At 41.1% G+C, this 15,751-nt stretch overlaps 2 protein-coding genes across 5 annotated transcripts; one reads left to right on the top strand and one right to left on the bottom strand.

Annotated features, from left to right (window-relative positions):
• The first annotated feature begins 6,298 nt into the window (after nucleotides 1-6,298).
• LOC114748523 (uncharacterized) lies at nucleotides 6,299-8,573 on the top strand. Of its 3 annotated transcripts, none has more exons than XM_028936952.1 (4): nucleotides 6,299-6,765; nucleotides 6,951-7,219; nucleotides 8,160-8,324; nucleotides 8,487-8,573. In XM_028936952.1, the coding sequence occupies exons 1-3, from the start codon at nucleotides 6,492-6,494 to the stop codon at nucleotides 8,223-8,225; spliced, it is 609 nt and encodes a 202-aa protein (XP_028792785.1). In that variant the 5' UTR covers nucleotides 6,299-6,491; the 3' UTR covers nucleotides 8,226-8,324; nucleotides 8,487-8,573. The 3 variants fall into 3 exon arrangements, with proteins under 3 accessions (XP_028792785.1, XP_028792786.1, XP_028792787.1); XM_028936953.1 differs by having other exon boundaries at nucleotides 8,480-8,573; XM_028936954.1 differs by having other exon boundaries at nucleotides 8,160-8,334.
• Nucleotides 8,574-9,592: 1,019 nt separating this feature from the next.
• LOC114748435 (cytochrome P450 90A1-like) lies at nucleotides 9,593-13,948 on the bottom strand. Of its 2 annotated transcripts, XM_028936829.1 has the most exons (7): nucleotides 13,267-13,948; nucleotides 12,248-12,646; nucleotides 10,508-10,597; nucleotides 10,276-10,354; nucleotides 10,073-10,179; nucleotides 9,863-9,999; nucleotides 9,593-9,789 (listed from the first exon to the last, which is right to left on the bottom strand). In XM_028936829.1, the coding sequence occupies exons 1-7, from the start codon at nucleotides 13,780-13,782 to the stop codon at nucleotides 9,687-9,689; spliced, it is 1,431 nt and encodes a 476-aa protein (XP_028792662.1). In that variant the 5' UTR covers nucleotides 13,783-13,948; the 3' UTR covers nucleotides 9,593-9,686. The 2 variants fall into 2 exon arrangements, with proteins under 2 accessions (XP_028792662.1, XP_028792663.1); XM_028936830.1 differs by lacking the exon at nucleotides 10,508-10,597.
• Between the last annotated feature and the right edge of the window lie 1,803 nt (nucleotides 13,949-15,751).

The raw sequence follows: 15,751 nt of genomic DNA, 5'->3' as shown, positions 1-15,751 counted from the left end.
ATGGGTGGTGACGGATTCTGCTGCGGTGCAATCTGGCGAGAAGTAGTGATGACACATGAGAAAGAGGGGAAAACGAAACAAAGGCAGATAATTTTAAAAAATGGCGGGAGAATCAAAATGAATTTACGCGGGCTCCTTTTCCGTTTGTTTGTTTTTTAATCCGGGGATTCGTTTTATTATATGGCGTGGCATTTCATTATCGCCCACTCAGGCAACAAATTTTTGAAGTATTACGGGGAAATATTTATCCATTCTATTTTTTTTTTAATGTTTAACTATCGCTGACATGCAAAAAAAAAAAAGTGCTGGAATAATAGTAGGAGTCTTACAAATCCAATGAAATAGATGATTTCTTTTAAATTTAATTAAAAAATTAATACAACACGGAAAGACCAAATCAAACACCAGTCTAACCATGAACTAGTCAACTATCCTTGGCCTGGTGTGATAATCTAATAATGACCTGTTGCCGATACATTTATTAAAAAAAAAGAAGGGAAAATTAGACATGAGGACCTGAAACAACCAATATTTATTATAAAGATCCGTAAAAATTCTAATTATATTAGAGGACCAGAATATAATGAATAGAGCATTATACCTTTATTTGAAAGAAGCACCCAATGGCATTCGCTTTTCTCCCTCCTCGAATTTGCACCATATAGTCCAGCAAGCAACAATTTTGATGGCGCTTAACCTACCTGCTAGCATTTCCTGAAACCCTTAAAGATAGAAATTGTAAGATCGTATTTTGACAGTTAGGTTTTTGTTAGTAGAGATGTGAGTTGTGCAGCGGTCACTTCTAGACTTCTAGTTCTAGTCATGATGGAACCTTAGTTGTGGGATTTATGTCGAGCCTTGCCTCCATATCCTACCTAGCGGTCTTATGAGGAATGAACGTCACAGTTACGATATACTCTTTTACTAAACTGTGCTTGCATCCATTACCGCGGCATTCAAATTTTCTCTGGTAATCACTCATTTTAAAAGAAACAAAAAACACAACAATATGGTATAGTTATTCAAGTAAACATTGTTGTGCGCTCGTTTGTTTTATCTGACTATGTTTGACCCTTTAATTTGTTTAATCCGATCCGCTCTTTCCAGAAGGCATTTAGAAGTTGACTTCACAATCTTTCTTCGCAAACTCTATGTTTCTGCCACTATACATACCTTGGCAATAAAGCAAACCAACATTAAAGAATAGACACGGTGGTGTGAAGAATGGATCGTGCACAAGAACTTTAAATAATACCCCGCTGTAAGAAGCTGTCTAAGGAGAACATGCGAGATGCGGAGACAGAATATGGGATTTAAGAAGGGGTAATTCAGTATTTTTAATTTTATAATTTAGCATTAGATCCTTCTGAGTAGTTATGATGTTTAGGCTCCTCTAAAATAAATATTTTTTCCTTCCTGGTCTTTCGTTGTAGTTTTCCCAAAAAAAATATTGCCATCGCTTGAAAATGTGATTTTGTGGCTCACAAGATAAGATTATTGTTACGTTATTTTAGTCAGACTTTTGTTTTGACTAAATCCAGTACATTTTGAAACACTCGCCAAACCATCTTAAAAAGAAATAAGTGGAAAGACTAATCTAACCTGTTAAAACTAGAGAAATAATACACAATACACTAATTTAACTAGTCATGTTTGAAAAAATGAAGGATAGATAAGGACCAAATTTATAATTCTACAAATGGAACAATGAGTATTCATCATCAGTGGACGTTAGAAATAAAATAATTAAGGGGTATTTAAAAATCCTGAGAATTACTTAAAAGAAATACTTTCACACAAATTGAAACAAAACTCATCTCTCATATTTATTTCTGATTTTATAAAATTATTATTTAAAAGTCAATTCAAACATCTTATTAGCGATTCTGGACACTAAACACAACTCTCCGGCTAAAAAATAAATAAATTATCTTTTAATTTTTGTAACACGGATTGGGCATCAAATAAAAAGATTGATGAGCACATGAACAACGCGTCTATTATTAAATTATGAGCTACAATCTACGTGCGCGATCATAATAAAAAGATTTAGAAATTAAAGAGCATTCACTGCCTCCAATCTTTTTTTTTTTTTTGGTATACTACACTGCCTCCAATCTATCTATCTACTTTATATATAAAATTTTGTAATACCCGGTGATGTCAAAACGGGTTGGGTTAAGCAGTTGAATGGCCACTTAATTGACAGTTAATATGATGATAATGATAGAAGAGGGGCACTATAAACACTATCAGAAAAAACAGAAATAGAGTTTCACAAACAAATTATTTATAGAATTTATTAACATCTGATTTATGCAATGTACGTTATCTTCAAACTAACATTCAACCTCGGGGAGCAACCTCTCCATTGCATACCCTTTCCATTACGCCTCCGTTTAATTGAAACGGTATCGTTTGCTTATTTTAAAAGAAGAATTGGCAGCTTTCTTTCCCAGTCCCGTTTTGTGTGCATCCTAGATTTGGCAAACTGATATCGGGTGATCAACCAAAAATCACCTAGGACAAAGGTGATGAAACATGTAAGAGGCCATCAAAAGTATAAATATAAAATGAAACGATTCTTTCTTTTTCCTGGTTAAACGATCATAAGAAACAACCTACAAAAAAACTCAAAGGATTGCATACAAACTATAAAACAGAGGTATATAACGAACGGAGAGGCAACCAACAAACACAAGTGGTGAACAAGTGAGCAACTTCTTCGATGATTTCTTTTCACATATGACTTGTGAAATTTTTTGGAGACAAAACCCATAATTTTTTGCTCAGCTGCAAAAAAAAGAGAGGCCGAAACAAATTTGGGATGGATGCCGAACGGGATTGGAAAAGAAAGCTGCCATTTTTTCCAAAAAATAAAACACAAACGATGCTGTTTCAATTAAATGGAGGCGCAATGGAGATGATATGTAATGGAGAGGTTCCGCGCTGCATTCAACCTATTTGTTCTCTACCTTTGTGAATTTAATTATTTTAATGTCACAATAATTGTGGCTGTATTTTTAAGATTTCTTTGAAACTAAACATTGATGTTTTATCAAGGAGAATAACATTATAGGTAGTTTTACTAAAAAATTTTATGTGCAATTAGTATTGTCGTAAAATTGTCAACATGAAATACTTGAATCTTATATTTCATTGTCTGATTCATATATAAGAAAAATAATATTTTTAAAAATACTCCCTTCGGTTCAAAATATAACCTAAACTTTATTAGAGGAATTTGATTTTTTTATAAGATAATATTTACTTTTGTCTAAACATCTAATAAGTGTTTCCAATTACACTCCCACACATTCTCTTTCTTTTTTGATTCATTTATTGCATCTTTTACTTATTGTCTTTATTAGCAAGGGTATATTTTGGGGGGAAAAAAACATGTCTTACATATTTATTATTTTAAACTGATTTTAACTAATTTCTTAGTAAATAAGGAGATAAAGTTTATATTATATTTTGAATTGGAGGGAGTAAATAACAAAAGATAAATTTTATTTACAATAGATTAAAAGGGAAAGAATATAATAAAATATTTTTTTTAGCAGTAGTAACTATTTTAATATGTATCATCTTATGCATCGCATGGGGGAGAAAATTCTAGTTATGAGCTATAATCGACAATCCAAACACCGAAAGTTATTTCTTTCAACCTCAACCCATTACATGAATTCAAAACAAGAAAAAGCATTCGGCCATTCCCTGTTGGTATCACTGTCATAATTGATGGATACAACCCAAAGCCAGCGTTCCGAATGGTAGCAGATAAATGAAAAAATAAATAGGAATGATGGGTACTTTAATGAAAATGTCATATACTATTCCCAATCAAATCACTTTAATTTGTGCGCCTAGCATGCGTGTGTCCGTTTATTATATTTGGAGCACGACCTGCCATTCCTTTGCTCTGCTCTGCTAAAATAAAAAAGAGAGGCCAGCCACGACTATCTCTCGTCTGTTTTTGTGAATGGAGAAGCAAGGCCTTCATACTTGATAGCTTATGTTTCAAGCACCAATAACGATCACATGCAAAAAAGAGGACACAGTCTTATAGACTAATATATGTTTGAAAATACGCATCTAGTTAAGAAAACGATCGAGCAGGAATCTAATCCGACCTGTTGTGAGATTTATTTATACCCGAATAAAATACTTTTGAATTAAGTCATCAATTTTTCCAATAGAAATTTTAGAATATCACGGAACCTACACAGCTCCGCTGCCAATAGTATCTTGTTTAATAACAGACAAATACAAGAGCAATCAATAATGTATAATTGGAATTCTAAAGCAGTTTTTTTTCCCTTAGAAAAAAAAAAAGAACGCAAAGCCTTTCACAAAAAAAGGGTTTGGGTATGAAGAAAAATACTTTTTAAAAGTAATTTTTGCAAATTGAGATAAATTTATCTACACATTTACTTCATATACTGTGAAGTCATTTTTAAAATCATGATTTTGATTATATCCAAATATTTCTTAAATCACCACACGAGATGCATTCAGCTTTACTGTGCGCCGCTTGTACATGTTCTTAGCATGCATAATCATGTTTACCTGTCCTCCTTTGATTTCTTCACACAACGAGTAAAGACGATTCTTCATCCACTGATGAAAAGTCCGTCCTTTTTTCTTCGCAGACAATGAGACTAACAATGCCAGGAGCAGTAAACTCCTGCGTTCACAATTGAGCCTTATACCTCTCGTTTTAATCTGAGCCTCTCACACTCCGGCCTCCGTGCTTTCCTTTCCACGTCAACGCATATAATGACACGAGCAATGACGTGCGCGCGTGGCATCCTCCATTTATAATTCGAAAGCTGCATTTCATCCTAATTAACCTCGCTATGTTTTCCTGATCTGTAATTTTGAACTCTGTTGCTGTGGAGTATTAATTAGTACTACGATCTTTCCGGCTAACAAGAAATGGAACCTGCAATTTATTTTAGAGCAGGGCTGTATGGTATGCTCCTGCTGGAGCCACAAGAAGGCAGAAAGGTTGCATGCACGACGAAAGCGGTTAGGTGGACAAATGAGGAGCCATTTTGGGCTTTATTCGGTGGAATACTATATACACACACACATAGCTGGAAGGAGCACAAAGTACTGGATTCTCACTCTCATTCCATCTAACAACATTATTTTCCACGAACTGCACACTTAAAAGATATGCAATACAAACGCATCGAAATGATTCGCAACAGCCGAGACAACTCCACTGTTCCCTTTTTTTGGTTCCCGTTCGCGCTCGGATTTATAGCCTCTATACTTGGTCAATAAATCTCTTGTTTCAAATAAGCGATGCTCAGATCAAACATGTATATCGCTCCTGTTTTAACAATCTATATGGTTAATGATGAATGCCTGGTCATTGTTAGGTATTTTTGTTCGGTGGCCAGTAGATTCCTCAAAAAGAAGAAAACAAGAGAGATTTGTCTCTGGCGTCTTTAATGAAATGGTATACATTATTACATTATACGTGTTATTCGCTAAAACTGAAATTAATTAATACGACGGATGGAGAAGATAAAAGGACGACGCCCACCAATAAGGGCATCATCACATGCTAAATAGATAAATCGATGTGCTGGAAGTCAATCAAAACTGAGGAAAGTAGACGGCAAGTTCAGCGCATCATTTATCTCACCGGTGCAAATGGTTTAAGTAACGTCGACCTGCATAAACAGTTAATCCCATTTTAAATTCCCCATTGGAAAGGAACCAGAGGCGGATTTAAACGGCCACAGCGCTGCATGTGATCACATGCTATAACAACCCCTCGACTCCACCATTCTAGCATGATTGCCACACCCTGTTCCTTTTTTTAATCCCATGTTTGCTTCAATGTTTTTTCCCCCTCTTCCAAACGAATACCTAAAAACCTATCACCTATGAATATGGAATACACATACACTTAAAATTTCGCGGAGAATTGTTTTTCTCATGAATCGAGTGCTTTTCTTCTTAACAGATGGAAAAGTTATATCCCGGAATGCGTATGCACAGATGTGTTACATAAATCAGGTGGGGGGAAGGCGTCGTTGGATGGCGCCATGGTGGACACGCGTCAGAAACCTAACAAGGAAGTGGGCGCTGGGGGGGTTTCAGAGAGGATAGCCATCCCTGGGAAATTAAAGAAAAGGGTAGAAATAGGAAAACCTAGAATTTGCCGTTTAACTGTTCTTTTTAGTGAAAAAGTACTCCAGGTAATGTGGGGCGTTGGACCGGGAACAGGGGGAGTGAGGGGCTTTTATAAGGTGTGCGTGTAAATTTGCAGCCTCCATTTGTCATTAGTCAAGCTGCAGGACAAGTCGGGTCAAAATCGTTGCCCTTCCGCCTGCACCTTCCCATATCCGCGGGGTCTCCTTAAACATTGTCTTCCATCATTGTTCTCGCCGTCCTCTCCTTCATTCTCTTTGTACGTATCTATATACTACCATTCAGCCCGCTGCCTTGCAAGCCCCGAATTTGCCAAAATGGGATTCTCCAAGGAAGACGCATCCAGACGGATATTGAGGGCTCTCAAGACTCTGTTCTTCCTGATCACTATGCTCGCCTCTCTTCTCCTTTTCTCAGCTCCCCTCCTCCTGGTTATTGCCGACGCTCTTCTCCCTTCTGCTCTCTTCTCTGCCATTTCCCCTTCCTCTCCCTCCCTCCAGACTCTCTCTTCCCATTTCCATCACTACGACTTTCGATGCTCTCTCCTCGATATCCCCCTCCTCTCCATTATCAGGTCTTTCGTCATCTTCTGTAAGTACTTCTTCACAGACCTGTTCTGTTTTACCCTTCTTCCGCCCATTTTGCAGTGCAAATTGTACTACAAATGGAACTTATATTTATTACGGAACGAGGAGTACCTTTTAGTTTTTTCCGAGTTAGTTCATATATACACCCTTTCGAATGGAAAGTAATACTATGCGTGCGTCCTGCTATAGGTGTGTATAGCTCGTGTGATGGGCCGAGACTCTCACGAGGACCATATCTGGGGGTAACGACGGCTTGCTCTGTTTTGTCGGTGATATTTGTATCGGTGAAAGCTGCTGTTTATTTGTTTGGCGGGTCGGGTGGAAGAACCGTGAGAGCCTCGGAAATAGCTCTGTTCATGTGTTCCTATGCGCTGGCGGCGGGCCATATCGTGGTTGCCCATCGAACAAGTTGCAGAGAAAGACGGAAGCTTTTGGTCTACAAGATTGACATCGAAGCGGTAAGTGTCTGCATCTCATTTCCTTCGCATTCCAAACAAAAAGTTGCATGTGCATAGCGATCAAGTATATGAGTTTGGGAAATAAAAGAAGAAAGGATCAGTGCGGTCATTAACTGAAAATTTCAAAGAGTAGTTCATTTCCGTTCTCTTCCTTTAGCTGAGTTTGTGCGGTGGGAACGGGGAGGAGAAGTGAATATTGCAGGTCCCACGAAAGTAGCCCTAAAAGACCAGGGAAGGAGTCATGAATACGGCGGAATTTGGGGCTTTTCTGGAAGGTCAATGTTGGGGTTGGGGAAAGCCATGTTGCTTGCGGGCCGCCACCAAATTCACCTAGAATGCTTCAACGCCCGGTTCCTGATCGGCCTCGGCCATACTTTCTTATTTACTCATATGCTGACTTTTCAAGACGGCCAGACTGGTCAGGGGGACCGAAATAGGGCGGCTGAAAAAATTGAAGTGGCTGTCTTTTTTAAATTTCGAGTTCGACCTCTCAAATTTTAAGTTTATTTTTCGGTTAAATTATATTTTATCCTTAAAAAAATAGTAGTTGAAAATTTATTTGTTTTTGATATAATGAGATGAGCGTAGAATTCAAATCATGATGGGTCAATCACTATACCCAACGGTCAAATTTTGCCATTTTTAAATGATCACTTAGGACGTGATCAACACTGAAGGAAGACGTGCCCCCTGACTTACGGAACCGTGATTTTCTTCAGTTAGTTCAGAGAATTCACATGAACGGGGGGGATTACTCGCCGCCCTTGCATAATAATTACTGTTCACAAGTGTATACAAATAGCCGTATCATCGTGTGCCATGTGAGGCTAGGTTCATTTCTTTTTGAGAGATCATAATCTATTTTCATTTTATAACTTTAAGCCGGCACTGTGGCAATCTAATAAAAAAAAATGATAATGTGTGTTGTGTTTGGGTGCAGATTTCAGCCTGCCAGAACGGGCATCCGAGGTATCCCAAGATCCTGCGGGAGGAACGAGTCAAATGAAGCAGCTAACAGCCAGATGAAATATATACATACATTTAACATAGGAGTTTCCAGTCTAGCATCTTCGGCTATTCACACTCAACTGACCAGAACCTCGAGGTATTTTCTGGTGACATTCATTCTAAGATTAGCTCGTACTTTTCTTTTATTTCTCCTTGGTTAAAAATGGAGAAAATGGATTTATATCTGCGCCACCAAATAGGGGCTTCACAGATTGAATCTTAAACTAATGCGCCAAATTTGTTCCTTAAAAGGGCACAGGTTAACCGAAGGATGGCAGGAACCTTGACCTTAGAACGGCAAGGACTAACAATGGGGGAGACTAGAGCTGACAGAGCAGCCGCATACAGACCGTGCCGTGGTTCTAACCTCCATTTTATTTTATTCTGTGCTTTTTGGTTAAGACAAAGTAGTCTATGGTATATTTTGTGTGTTTGGAGCACATGTCACTGTATATAAAAAACAGAGCGAAGGCATTATGTTATTTGCACAGGCCAAAAGGGCCGGTGAAGTTGAGAAATCATCAGTTACCATGTCATGAGGCCACTGACAGAGTATTTTATGAATTCGGCTGTTCATCGTACATCCTGAGGCGCCCAAATTTAATTTGCCTCGCCAATAAAATGAAGATGGTCAATCAATCTCTTGATGACAACTTATTTATTGTAAAATTAAAAAAATTACAAAAAGAAAAAAAGAGAAAAGACGCTTTGACATTTTATGCCACTTTTTTTTCTCCGTCTTGCCCCCCGACGTCATAGCCGGTTGTTTTATGGATCAAAACAACATACAACAATTTGACCATAAGACGTTTTAAATTGTTAGGTGAAAATATAGCTTCACTATCCGTTGTGTAAGGATGGGCCAGATTTACTTCTTCGCAATATGCCCACTATCACGGAGATTTGTTCTCTTTGGATCTAAATTAGAGCTTAAAAAATGAATTTAAGAGAATCCTAAGTACAACCGGGGACCATAGTCCTTTTTTAAAATTTTAAAAACTGAACGTCGTTAGATATCACTGATATTATTAGACACCCTTAAATACTTCCACTCCGAGGCTCCAAAAGATTCGAGGGTTCGATGACATGAGTTGCTGGCATCGGTGCTGGGGGCTGGGGGATGGGGGGTGGGCGATGGGCACCGGCAATATAATCGGGGGGGGGGGGGATTTTGATTATTGACAAATCTACAATTACTGCCGAGCTCCGGCGACCATGAAAGTCACGAGTCAAATTCATCAGCGACTTTATTTGTGAGATTAATAACAAGAACCCCCTCATGTGCATTCAATTATGTGTTGTGTTATGGCAGAGAGGAAGAGGACGCGAGGAGTGGAAGAGTTCACGAATGCGATACGGATACCATAATAAAAACTAGCGTAATGATAATAGTGATGATGTTACATGAAATAGGTGATAGATAATTGGATGCCTCGTCTACAACTTGAAACTCTCCACTTCATTCGGTGCCCTCATCTCTACGCTTCACTATGATCGGATACCTCTTCTGCGTCCTAGTGGTTGGGAAAAACACCAGCCTGTCTTCCTCCGCCACAGCCCAGCTGCATCAAATTCATGCGCTTTGGTTAACACTAGAATTGTACTTTTGATGGATTCATAAACCAATACCTGTACCTGAATTGGGTGACAAAGCGGTGGAGGAAGACAGAGACGACGACTCGGGCGAGCTCGAAGCCAGGACACATCCTGGGCCCTCCTCCGAACGGTGTATACACATTCCCCGGGCTTCCTCCTCCTGCTTCCCAGTTGCTCTGTTTCACCATTTTCACCCAAGTTAACATAGCAGTCTCAGGGCAAAAGGATCTCGTGAGATGAGTTATAAACCTGCCATCTCCATGGATTGAAGGAGCGGGCGTCTTTGAAATGTTGCGAATTTAGATGGACCGCCCGGAACGATGCAAACAGTCTCCATCCCTTCGGAATTGTGTATCCTGTTTATTTATTTCAAGTCGTCTGCTATTAAAATTTATATTCCAAAAAGCTGACACCAAATAGAATGATGTTAAATGTTCTTGTTTTTTAGCTACCTCTCACGTTTACGTCGGTCATTGCCCTCCTGAATATGCCACTAATTATGTTCCCCACCCTCAGAGTCTCGTGAACAACCTATTCATCGGCAGAGCACAAACAGAACACCAGGTTCAAAATCAACATATTCTTTTGTTTGCCGAAACCACTCCAATGCTTCATGCTCTTGATCTGCATTAATTAACGACGACGCTTCCAATGAAATATATACTATATGCACCATACACTTACGCATTGAGTAAATGCCATTGACTTATAATCAGTCCACTCTAAAGCTGCTTCCGGGTCACTCTTCTTTGCTCTGATTTGATCGTGCTCGTCCTGCATAAACGCCAATCACACTCTCAGGAAGACCCAAGACTGAAGCTGTGTGCTCTTAGAGCGACCCTCTTCATTCCGCATTACACAACAATGCAATGACGAACCGATTAATCCAGCTAATGTAACTATCCCAATGCATAAACGGAATAGAGGCGTTGAAAGTCAAAATCAAGGGGCAGGCCGGTCTTTGTCATACACTACTTTTTGATTGAAACAGCAAAGGAATGGGATGGGAAATGTTGCCAGAAAAGAGATAGGGTCAGAACTTGGAAGGTGCAAGGGAGAGGCGTAGTCCCAAGAGTCCTAGGAATCAAAAAGGGTGCTGTGCTTTTCAACGCTAGTCTGCCTCTAGAGGGAGGCTCGGGGCGATAAAGTGACGTCATATACCTCGAAATCAGTGCCCGACTATTGCACAGAGGGCTCACCTGAAGGGACCGAACTGAACTGGTCCATTCCCCACCCCCTCCCCCAATCTCTGATCATTCTGCGACCCAACAAGTCATTCGGAAAATGACGGTGGGCAAATGGGAAAGCTCTGTTTGGGTCCTGTGAATGATGCGTCAGAGACCAGATTCTGAGTCCACTTTTGTGTTGTTTACCTCCCTCCCAATTGTGGTTGTTTTGTCGTTTTTGACAGCACTAGGCTACGAAGCGTGCGGTTTGGTTGTCATAAATTTGTCCCACGCCTGAGTTTCTGACCCATGTTTCTACCTCTTTGACTTTACCCTCTCTTCTTTTGACCGTCGTTTTCGCCAGCCCTCGGGCTAAGCTTTCTCTCCGTCAACTGACTTGACGCCCGAGAAGAAAATAACCCAACCTTTTTACTCTAAGGAGACATGATTGATAAAAAAAAAAATGTACGAGTTGATTCAGTTACGGGTATGGCCTCGACAGTAAATTCTAACGATGACTAACAAAACAAATAATCGTTCTTTTATTTTTAAGTAGCGTTATAAAGCCCAGTGATGAGACGAACAAAGAAGGGAGGGAGTGACGGAGTGGGATTTAATTACAGTTGGAGACACAGTGGTAGATGTGTGGAATTTAGAGACGAAGGCGAAGTGACAATAAAATAAACAACGGAAAGCAGAGCATGCATGAGGGGTAAAAGTACAAAAGTGGCCACGCTGGGCTAACCTCAGCTAAAGAGATAACAACATCCTCGTCTGAGAGAGGCCAATGCATGTGATGAGAGGCAAGAGAGTTTAGAGCAGTAAAGAAAGTGTCAAGGATGCGCACGCAGGCTTTTTGACTGCATGTCTCTGAACATTCAGCCTACGCACAAAATCCAACAAACCCACACCACCACATTCATCCAACTCAAATCTTTTTGACGATTTGTTTGAAAAATCAAAATAGGGTCTATTCCTCCCTAGGCGGCCTCGGGTTTTCCCCTGCCCCAACCTGACCCTCTCTCTCTCTCGCCGGTTGCTTCCCTCTGTTTTCCCCCCGGCATGTCTCTTGCCTTTCTTAAATTCGCTACTTCAGACTTTCCTCCTTCCTTCTTGTGACAACAAAGTCTAGGTTTTTAATTTTATTCTTTATTAATACCACTTTTTAACGAAAACACATAAATGAGTACTCCACAATTTAAAATACTTAACAATGATTAATGTTTTTTTGGCAATAACTGGAAACAGTTGGACGTACCTTGAGCTCCGCCAGGGCAAGAGGGGTGTCGGTGAGGAACTTGACGGCGAGAGTGATGATGGTGGAGGTAGTTTCGTAGCCGGCGATGAGCAGAGCCAGCATGAAATCAACAATTTGATCGTCGGAGAAGCGGTCGCCGGAGGCTAACAGTGCCCCCAACATGTCGTTCATCATTTTCTGTCCCGTCTCGGTCTGTCTCCTCCTCTGCCTCACCACCACAGCGAGCGCCTCCGCCACCTTGGTTCTGGCCTTTATGGCTCTGCGGTATGTGGTTGAGAGGAGACGTACGGGGAGCGTGAAGAATCCTTCTATCACCAGAACGTACTCTTTCCTCAGACCCTCGCTCCATTCCCCTGGATCCAAGCTCATCAACTGCTTCACTGTCAGCTCAAACGTTATCTGAAATAGTTCCGCAATTCTCATCATTTCTTAATCAATTAATTGCCGTCGGCCTAAATCCAAAATCAATAAATGCAGAAATGGAAATAAAACGGGTGATGATATGGTGACCAATGTGATGCCCTGTGCAGGCTCTGTGATGATGATCCGCGCACGGAAGGATTTTATTTGGTTATTGCGTTTAAAAGTGAAGGCCTTTTACCGTTATGTTTTTATCAGTAAATACAAAATCCTTTTATCGTGTCCCGAACGACGGAAGGGAATTTGTCATTTGAGTCCCCTCTTAATTTCCCATCTTCTGATACATATCGACATTCTTACCTTCATTATATTATCAAATAAAACCCCATAATAATCCTCCGCAGAAGATTTTTATTTTAGAATAATAATGATGACCAAAACTCCTTTTTGGGGTGGGGTGGGACGAAAGAAGTTATACAGTGCCAGCTAGGCCAACAGCAGTTAGTAACCTCTGAACTAAATAAGCAAAACCGACTTCCAAGGCTCGCCACCTCCGAAAAGCATGACGGTATTAATTAGAGAGGGAGCCGAAATCAACACGAGGAATCTTTGTCCGAGTTGACTCAGCAGCCATGCTCAGTCAAGTTTAATCGGGGTACCTTCTTGGCCTCCTCCATGAGAAAGACGCGGTCTTTCCAGGAATCCAAGTTGAGCCGGATAAGACGGTCTATATCGACGAGAAGATGTTCTTTGATGATGGCGGAGTTGGCGAAGCTCATTGTGAAGGAGTGCATTCTCTTGTGGAGAGAGCCCTTCATGAGGAGTAAGGAGTGCTTCCCCAGAAGGCTGGAGATCGAACCGGGATAGCTGCAATCGAAGAGCTTCCCTTCGTTGAGGAGAATGAACCGGTTCATCTCCGGGTCAGCCGAGAACACAGTCGGCTCACCGAACACGTGGGTCGTGAAGATGGCACCATAGCGCTTCACCCGTCGGTCGATGAAAGGCTCCGGGTTGTCGCTCTTATAGGCGGAGATTAACTGCAGGGTCTCACCGATGAAGGGCAGCCCGAGGCTGCCTGGCGGAAGCCGCAGCACCCGGCAACGGAGCTGCCGAAGGAGCAATAGAAAGACGGCGGAGAGGCCGAGAGAGCAGAGAAGTGAGAGCAGAAAATCCATTAAAGGAATTTCCTACAGAGGACGAAATCATACAGTAACAATTTGATGTATGGGTGCATGCAGATGGGTGTTAAATAGAGAGCCATGGCTTTGGGCGAGGGGTAAATCCAAATGGGAGGAGGTGAGAGGCCGAAAGCCGAGAGGCACACGAGTGGGGGAAAATAAATGTCGGATTCTTTTGGCACTGACAGCTTTTTTGTTAATTACTTCTCTCTCTCTCTAAAACAACGTCCCTTTCTCCTCTTGTCCACGGCGATGAGACTTTGGCAGGTGGGAAAGTATGGGAAACGCTTTCCCCAGCCCTTTTTCCCCTTTTCGAATTTATTAATTGATGAGGCATACAGAAGGGGCGAGGATAGAGAATCAAACTTTGCGAATGCTTACAAAATGGAAAATTTTGAGAGAGAGGACTGGGGCGTGTATGGGAAATCCGGTGCAGGTGGGACTTTAGCTTCAACAAGGGATATAGCCACAGCTGCCAAGTTAATATGCCACCGCGGGTGGGCTCTCCTCCATAATTCGGATGGGCATACATAGCATCTTACTAAACACAACGGACAAGAGTTTCTGCACTTAATTATTTGCGCCATGACCCAATTCATTAGCTCACATGTATGCCTACTCTCAATATTTGACTTCCAATATTCACATTTTTTTAAAAGAAAAACAAGTAATGATTCCGTCCGGGACTCTATATTAAAATCACGCTGGATCTATGAATTAAGAGGAGTCAAAGTTGATGAGGACTGAGGATAGTTGCCATGCACGGGACAGCATGTGCGCTCAAACTTTAAAAGAGGGACTGAATTAAGTTAATGGGATTGGGAGGCCTAGAGAGTGGGGAGGCGTGTGGTTGTTATTTGTTTATGATGATATGTGGGTGTATATACATATATTTATAGGCCACAGAAAGCTACGGAAAGAGTGAGGTGAGGAAAGTAATGTGGCTGCACACCGGCTTTCATTTTCACAGTAGTCCCCGTTTACACACACTTGGCCCCCAACTTGGATGTTCATCCGAGATCACGCGCGCTGATTGGCCCACGGGTGCAGAAAACAAGCGTCAACAATGTCACTGGCCTACCGAACACTAACAGGCATATGAATTTCAGGTTTCAATTCTGAACTATTCCTCAGCCCAGCAGACGGGGGCTGCGTTCCATATTTGTGTTAAAAGTCGACCGCAGCTGCCCAACAGCTTGCTGGGTACAGTGTACATCTGAATCAGAGAGCCACTGTTTTGCATGAGAGGTTGCGTGCTTTCCCTTCGTGTTAACCAACTAACCAGCCGAACTTCGTTGTGGGGAAATAAATCTGTGAGAAAAGTTTTGTATAAGTAATTTCCAAACAACTCCTTAATAAAATATATCGTGACATGTACAGGGATTCGAGACAAGCTACAAGTGAGAGCTAGGAAAGCGATGGGTCGCCGGGACGCAAATCCCATCTACTTTTTTCAAATGCGGGCGTACATATATATTAGGGTGAGATGCTTAGCCTGTTGATGAACTTATTGTTGGCCTTGTGAAGAATGGCATCATGTGCGAGATATATGGGGCGTCTGACTTTTCAGGCTGGACGCAAATCTTATCACATACCCCAACATTCTCGCTTGGAATAACTGTGGGGCGGCTTAATTAATATTATATCGCGGAGGAGACGTGTATTCTGGGCACCCCTATGGCGAGTGACGAGGAGGGAGAAGAGGGGATAATGATGCGAGGGTTGAGAAAATGAGGATAAGCCAATTGAGAGGCAACTAAGTTGGAGTGTAGGCGCATGCACGTGCCCCCCACGGGTGCCTTTCTCGTCTCTGCTTCCGCGTGCACATGCTCTTTCCCTCCCTTCTCTTTCATATTAAACACAATCATTCTTCTTCCATACTGTTCATGCTCATTTTTAGCAAGTAAAGCAATCCTATATTAGCAGACTTTTAATATCTGGCTCAACAACCTGCATATTGAACTTC

The sequence above is a fragment of the Neltuma alba genome, unplaced genomic scaffold, assembly GCF_004799145.2.
Source record: "Neltuma alba isolate B1F8T4 unplaced genomic scaffold, ASM479914v2 tig00005722_pilon, whole genome shotgun sequence".
Lineage (NCBI taxonomy): Eukaryota > Viridiplantae > Streptophyta > Magnoliopsida > Fabales > Fabaceae > Neltuma > Neltuma alba.
The sequence above is the reverse complement of the archived record's forward strand: the minus strand, read 5'-3'. Positions and strand labels throughout refer to the sequence as shown.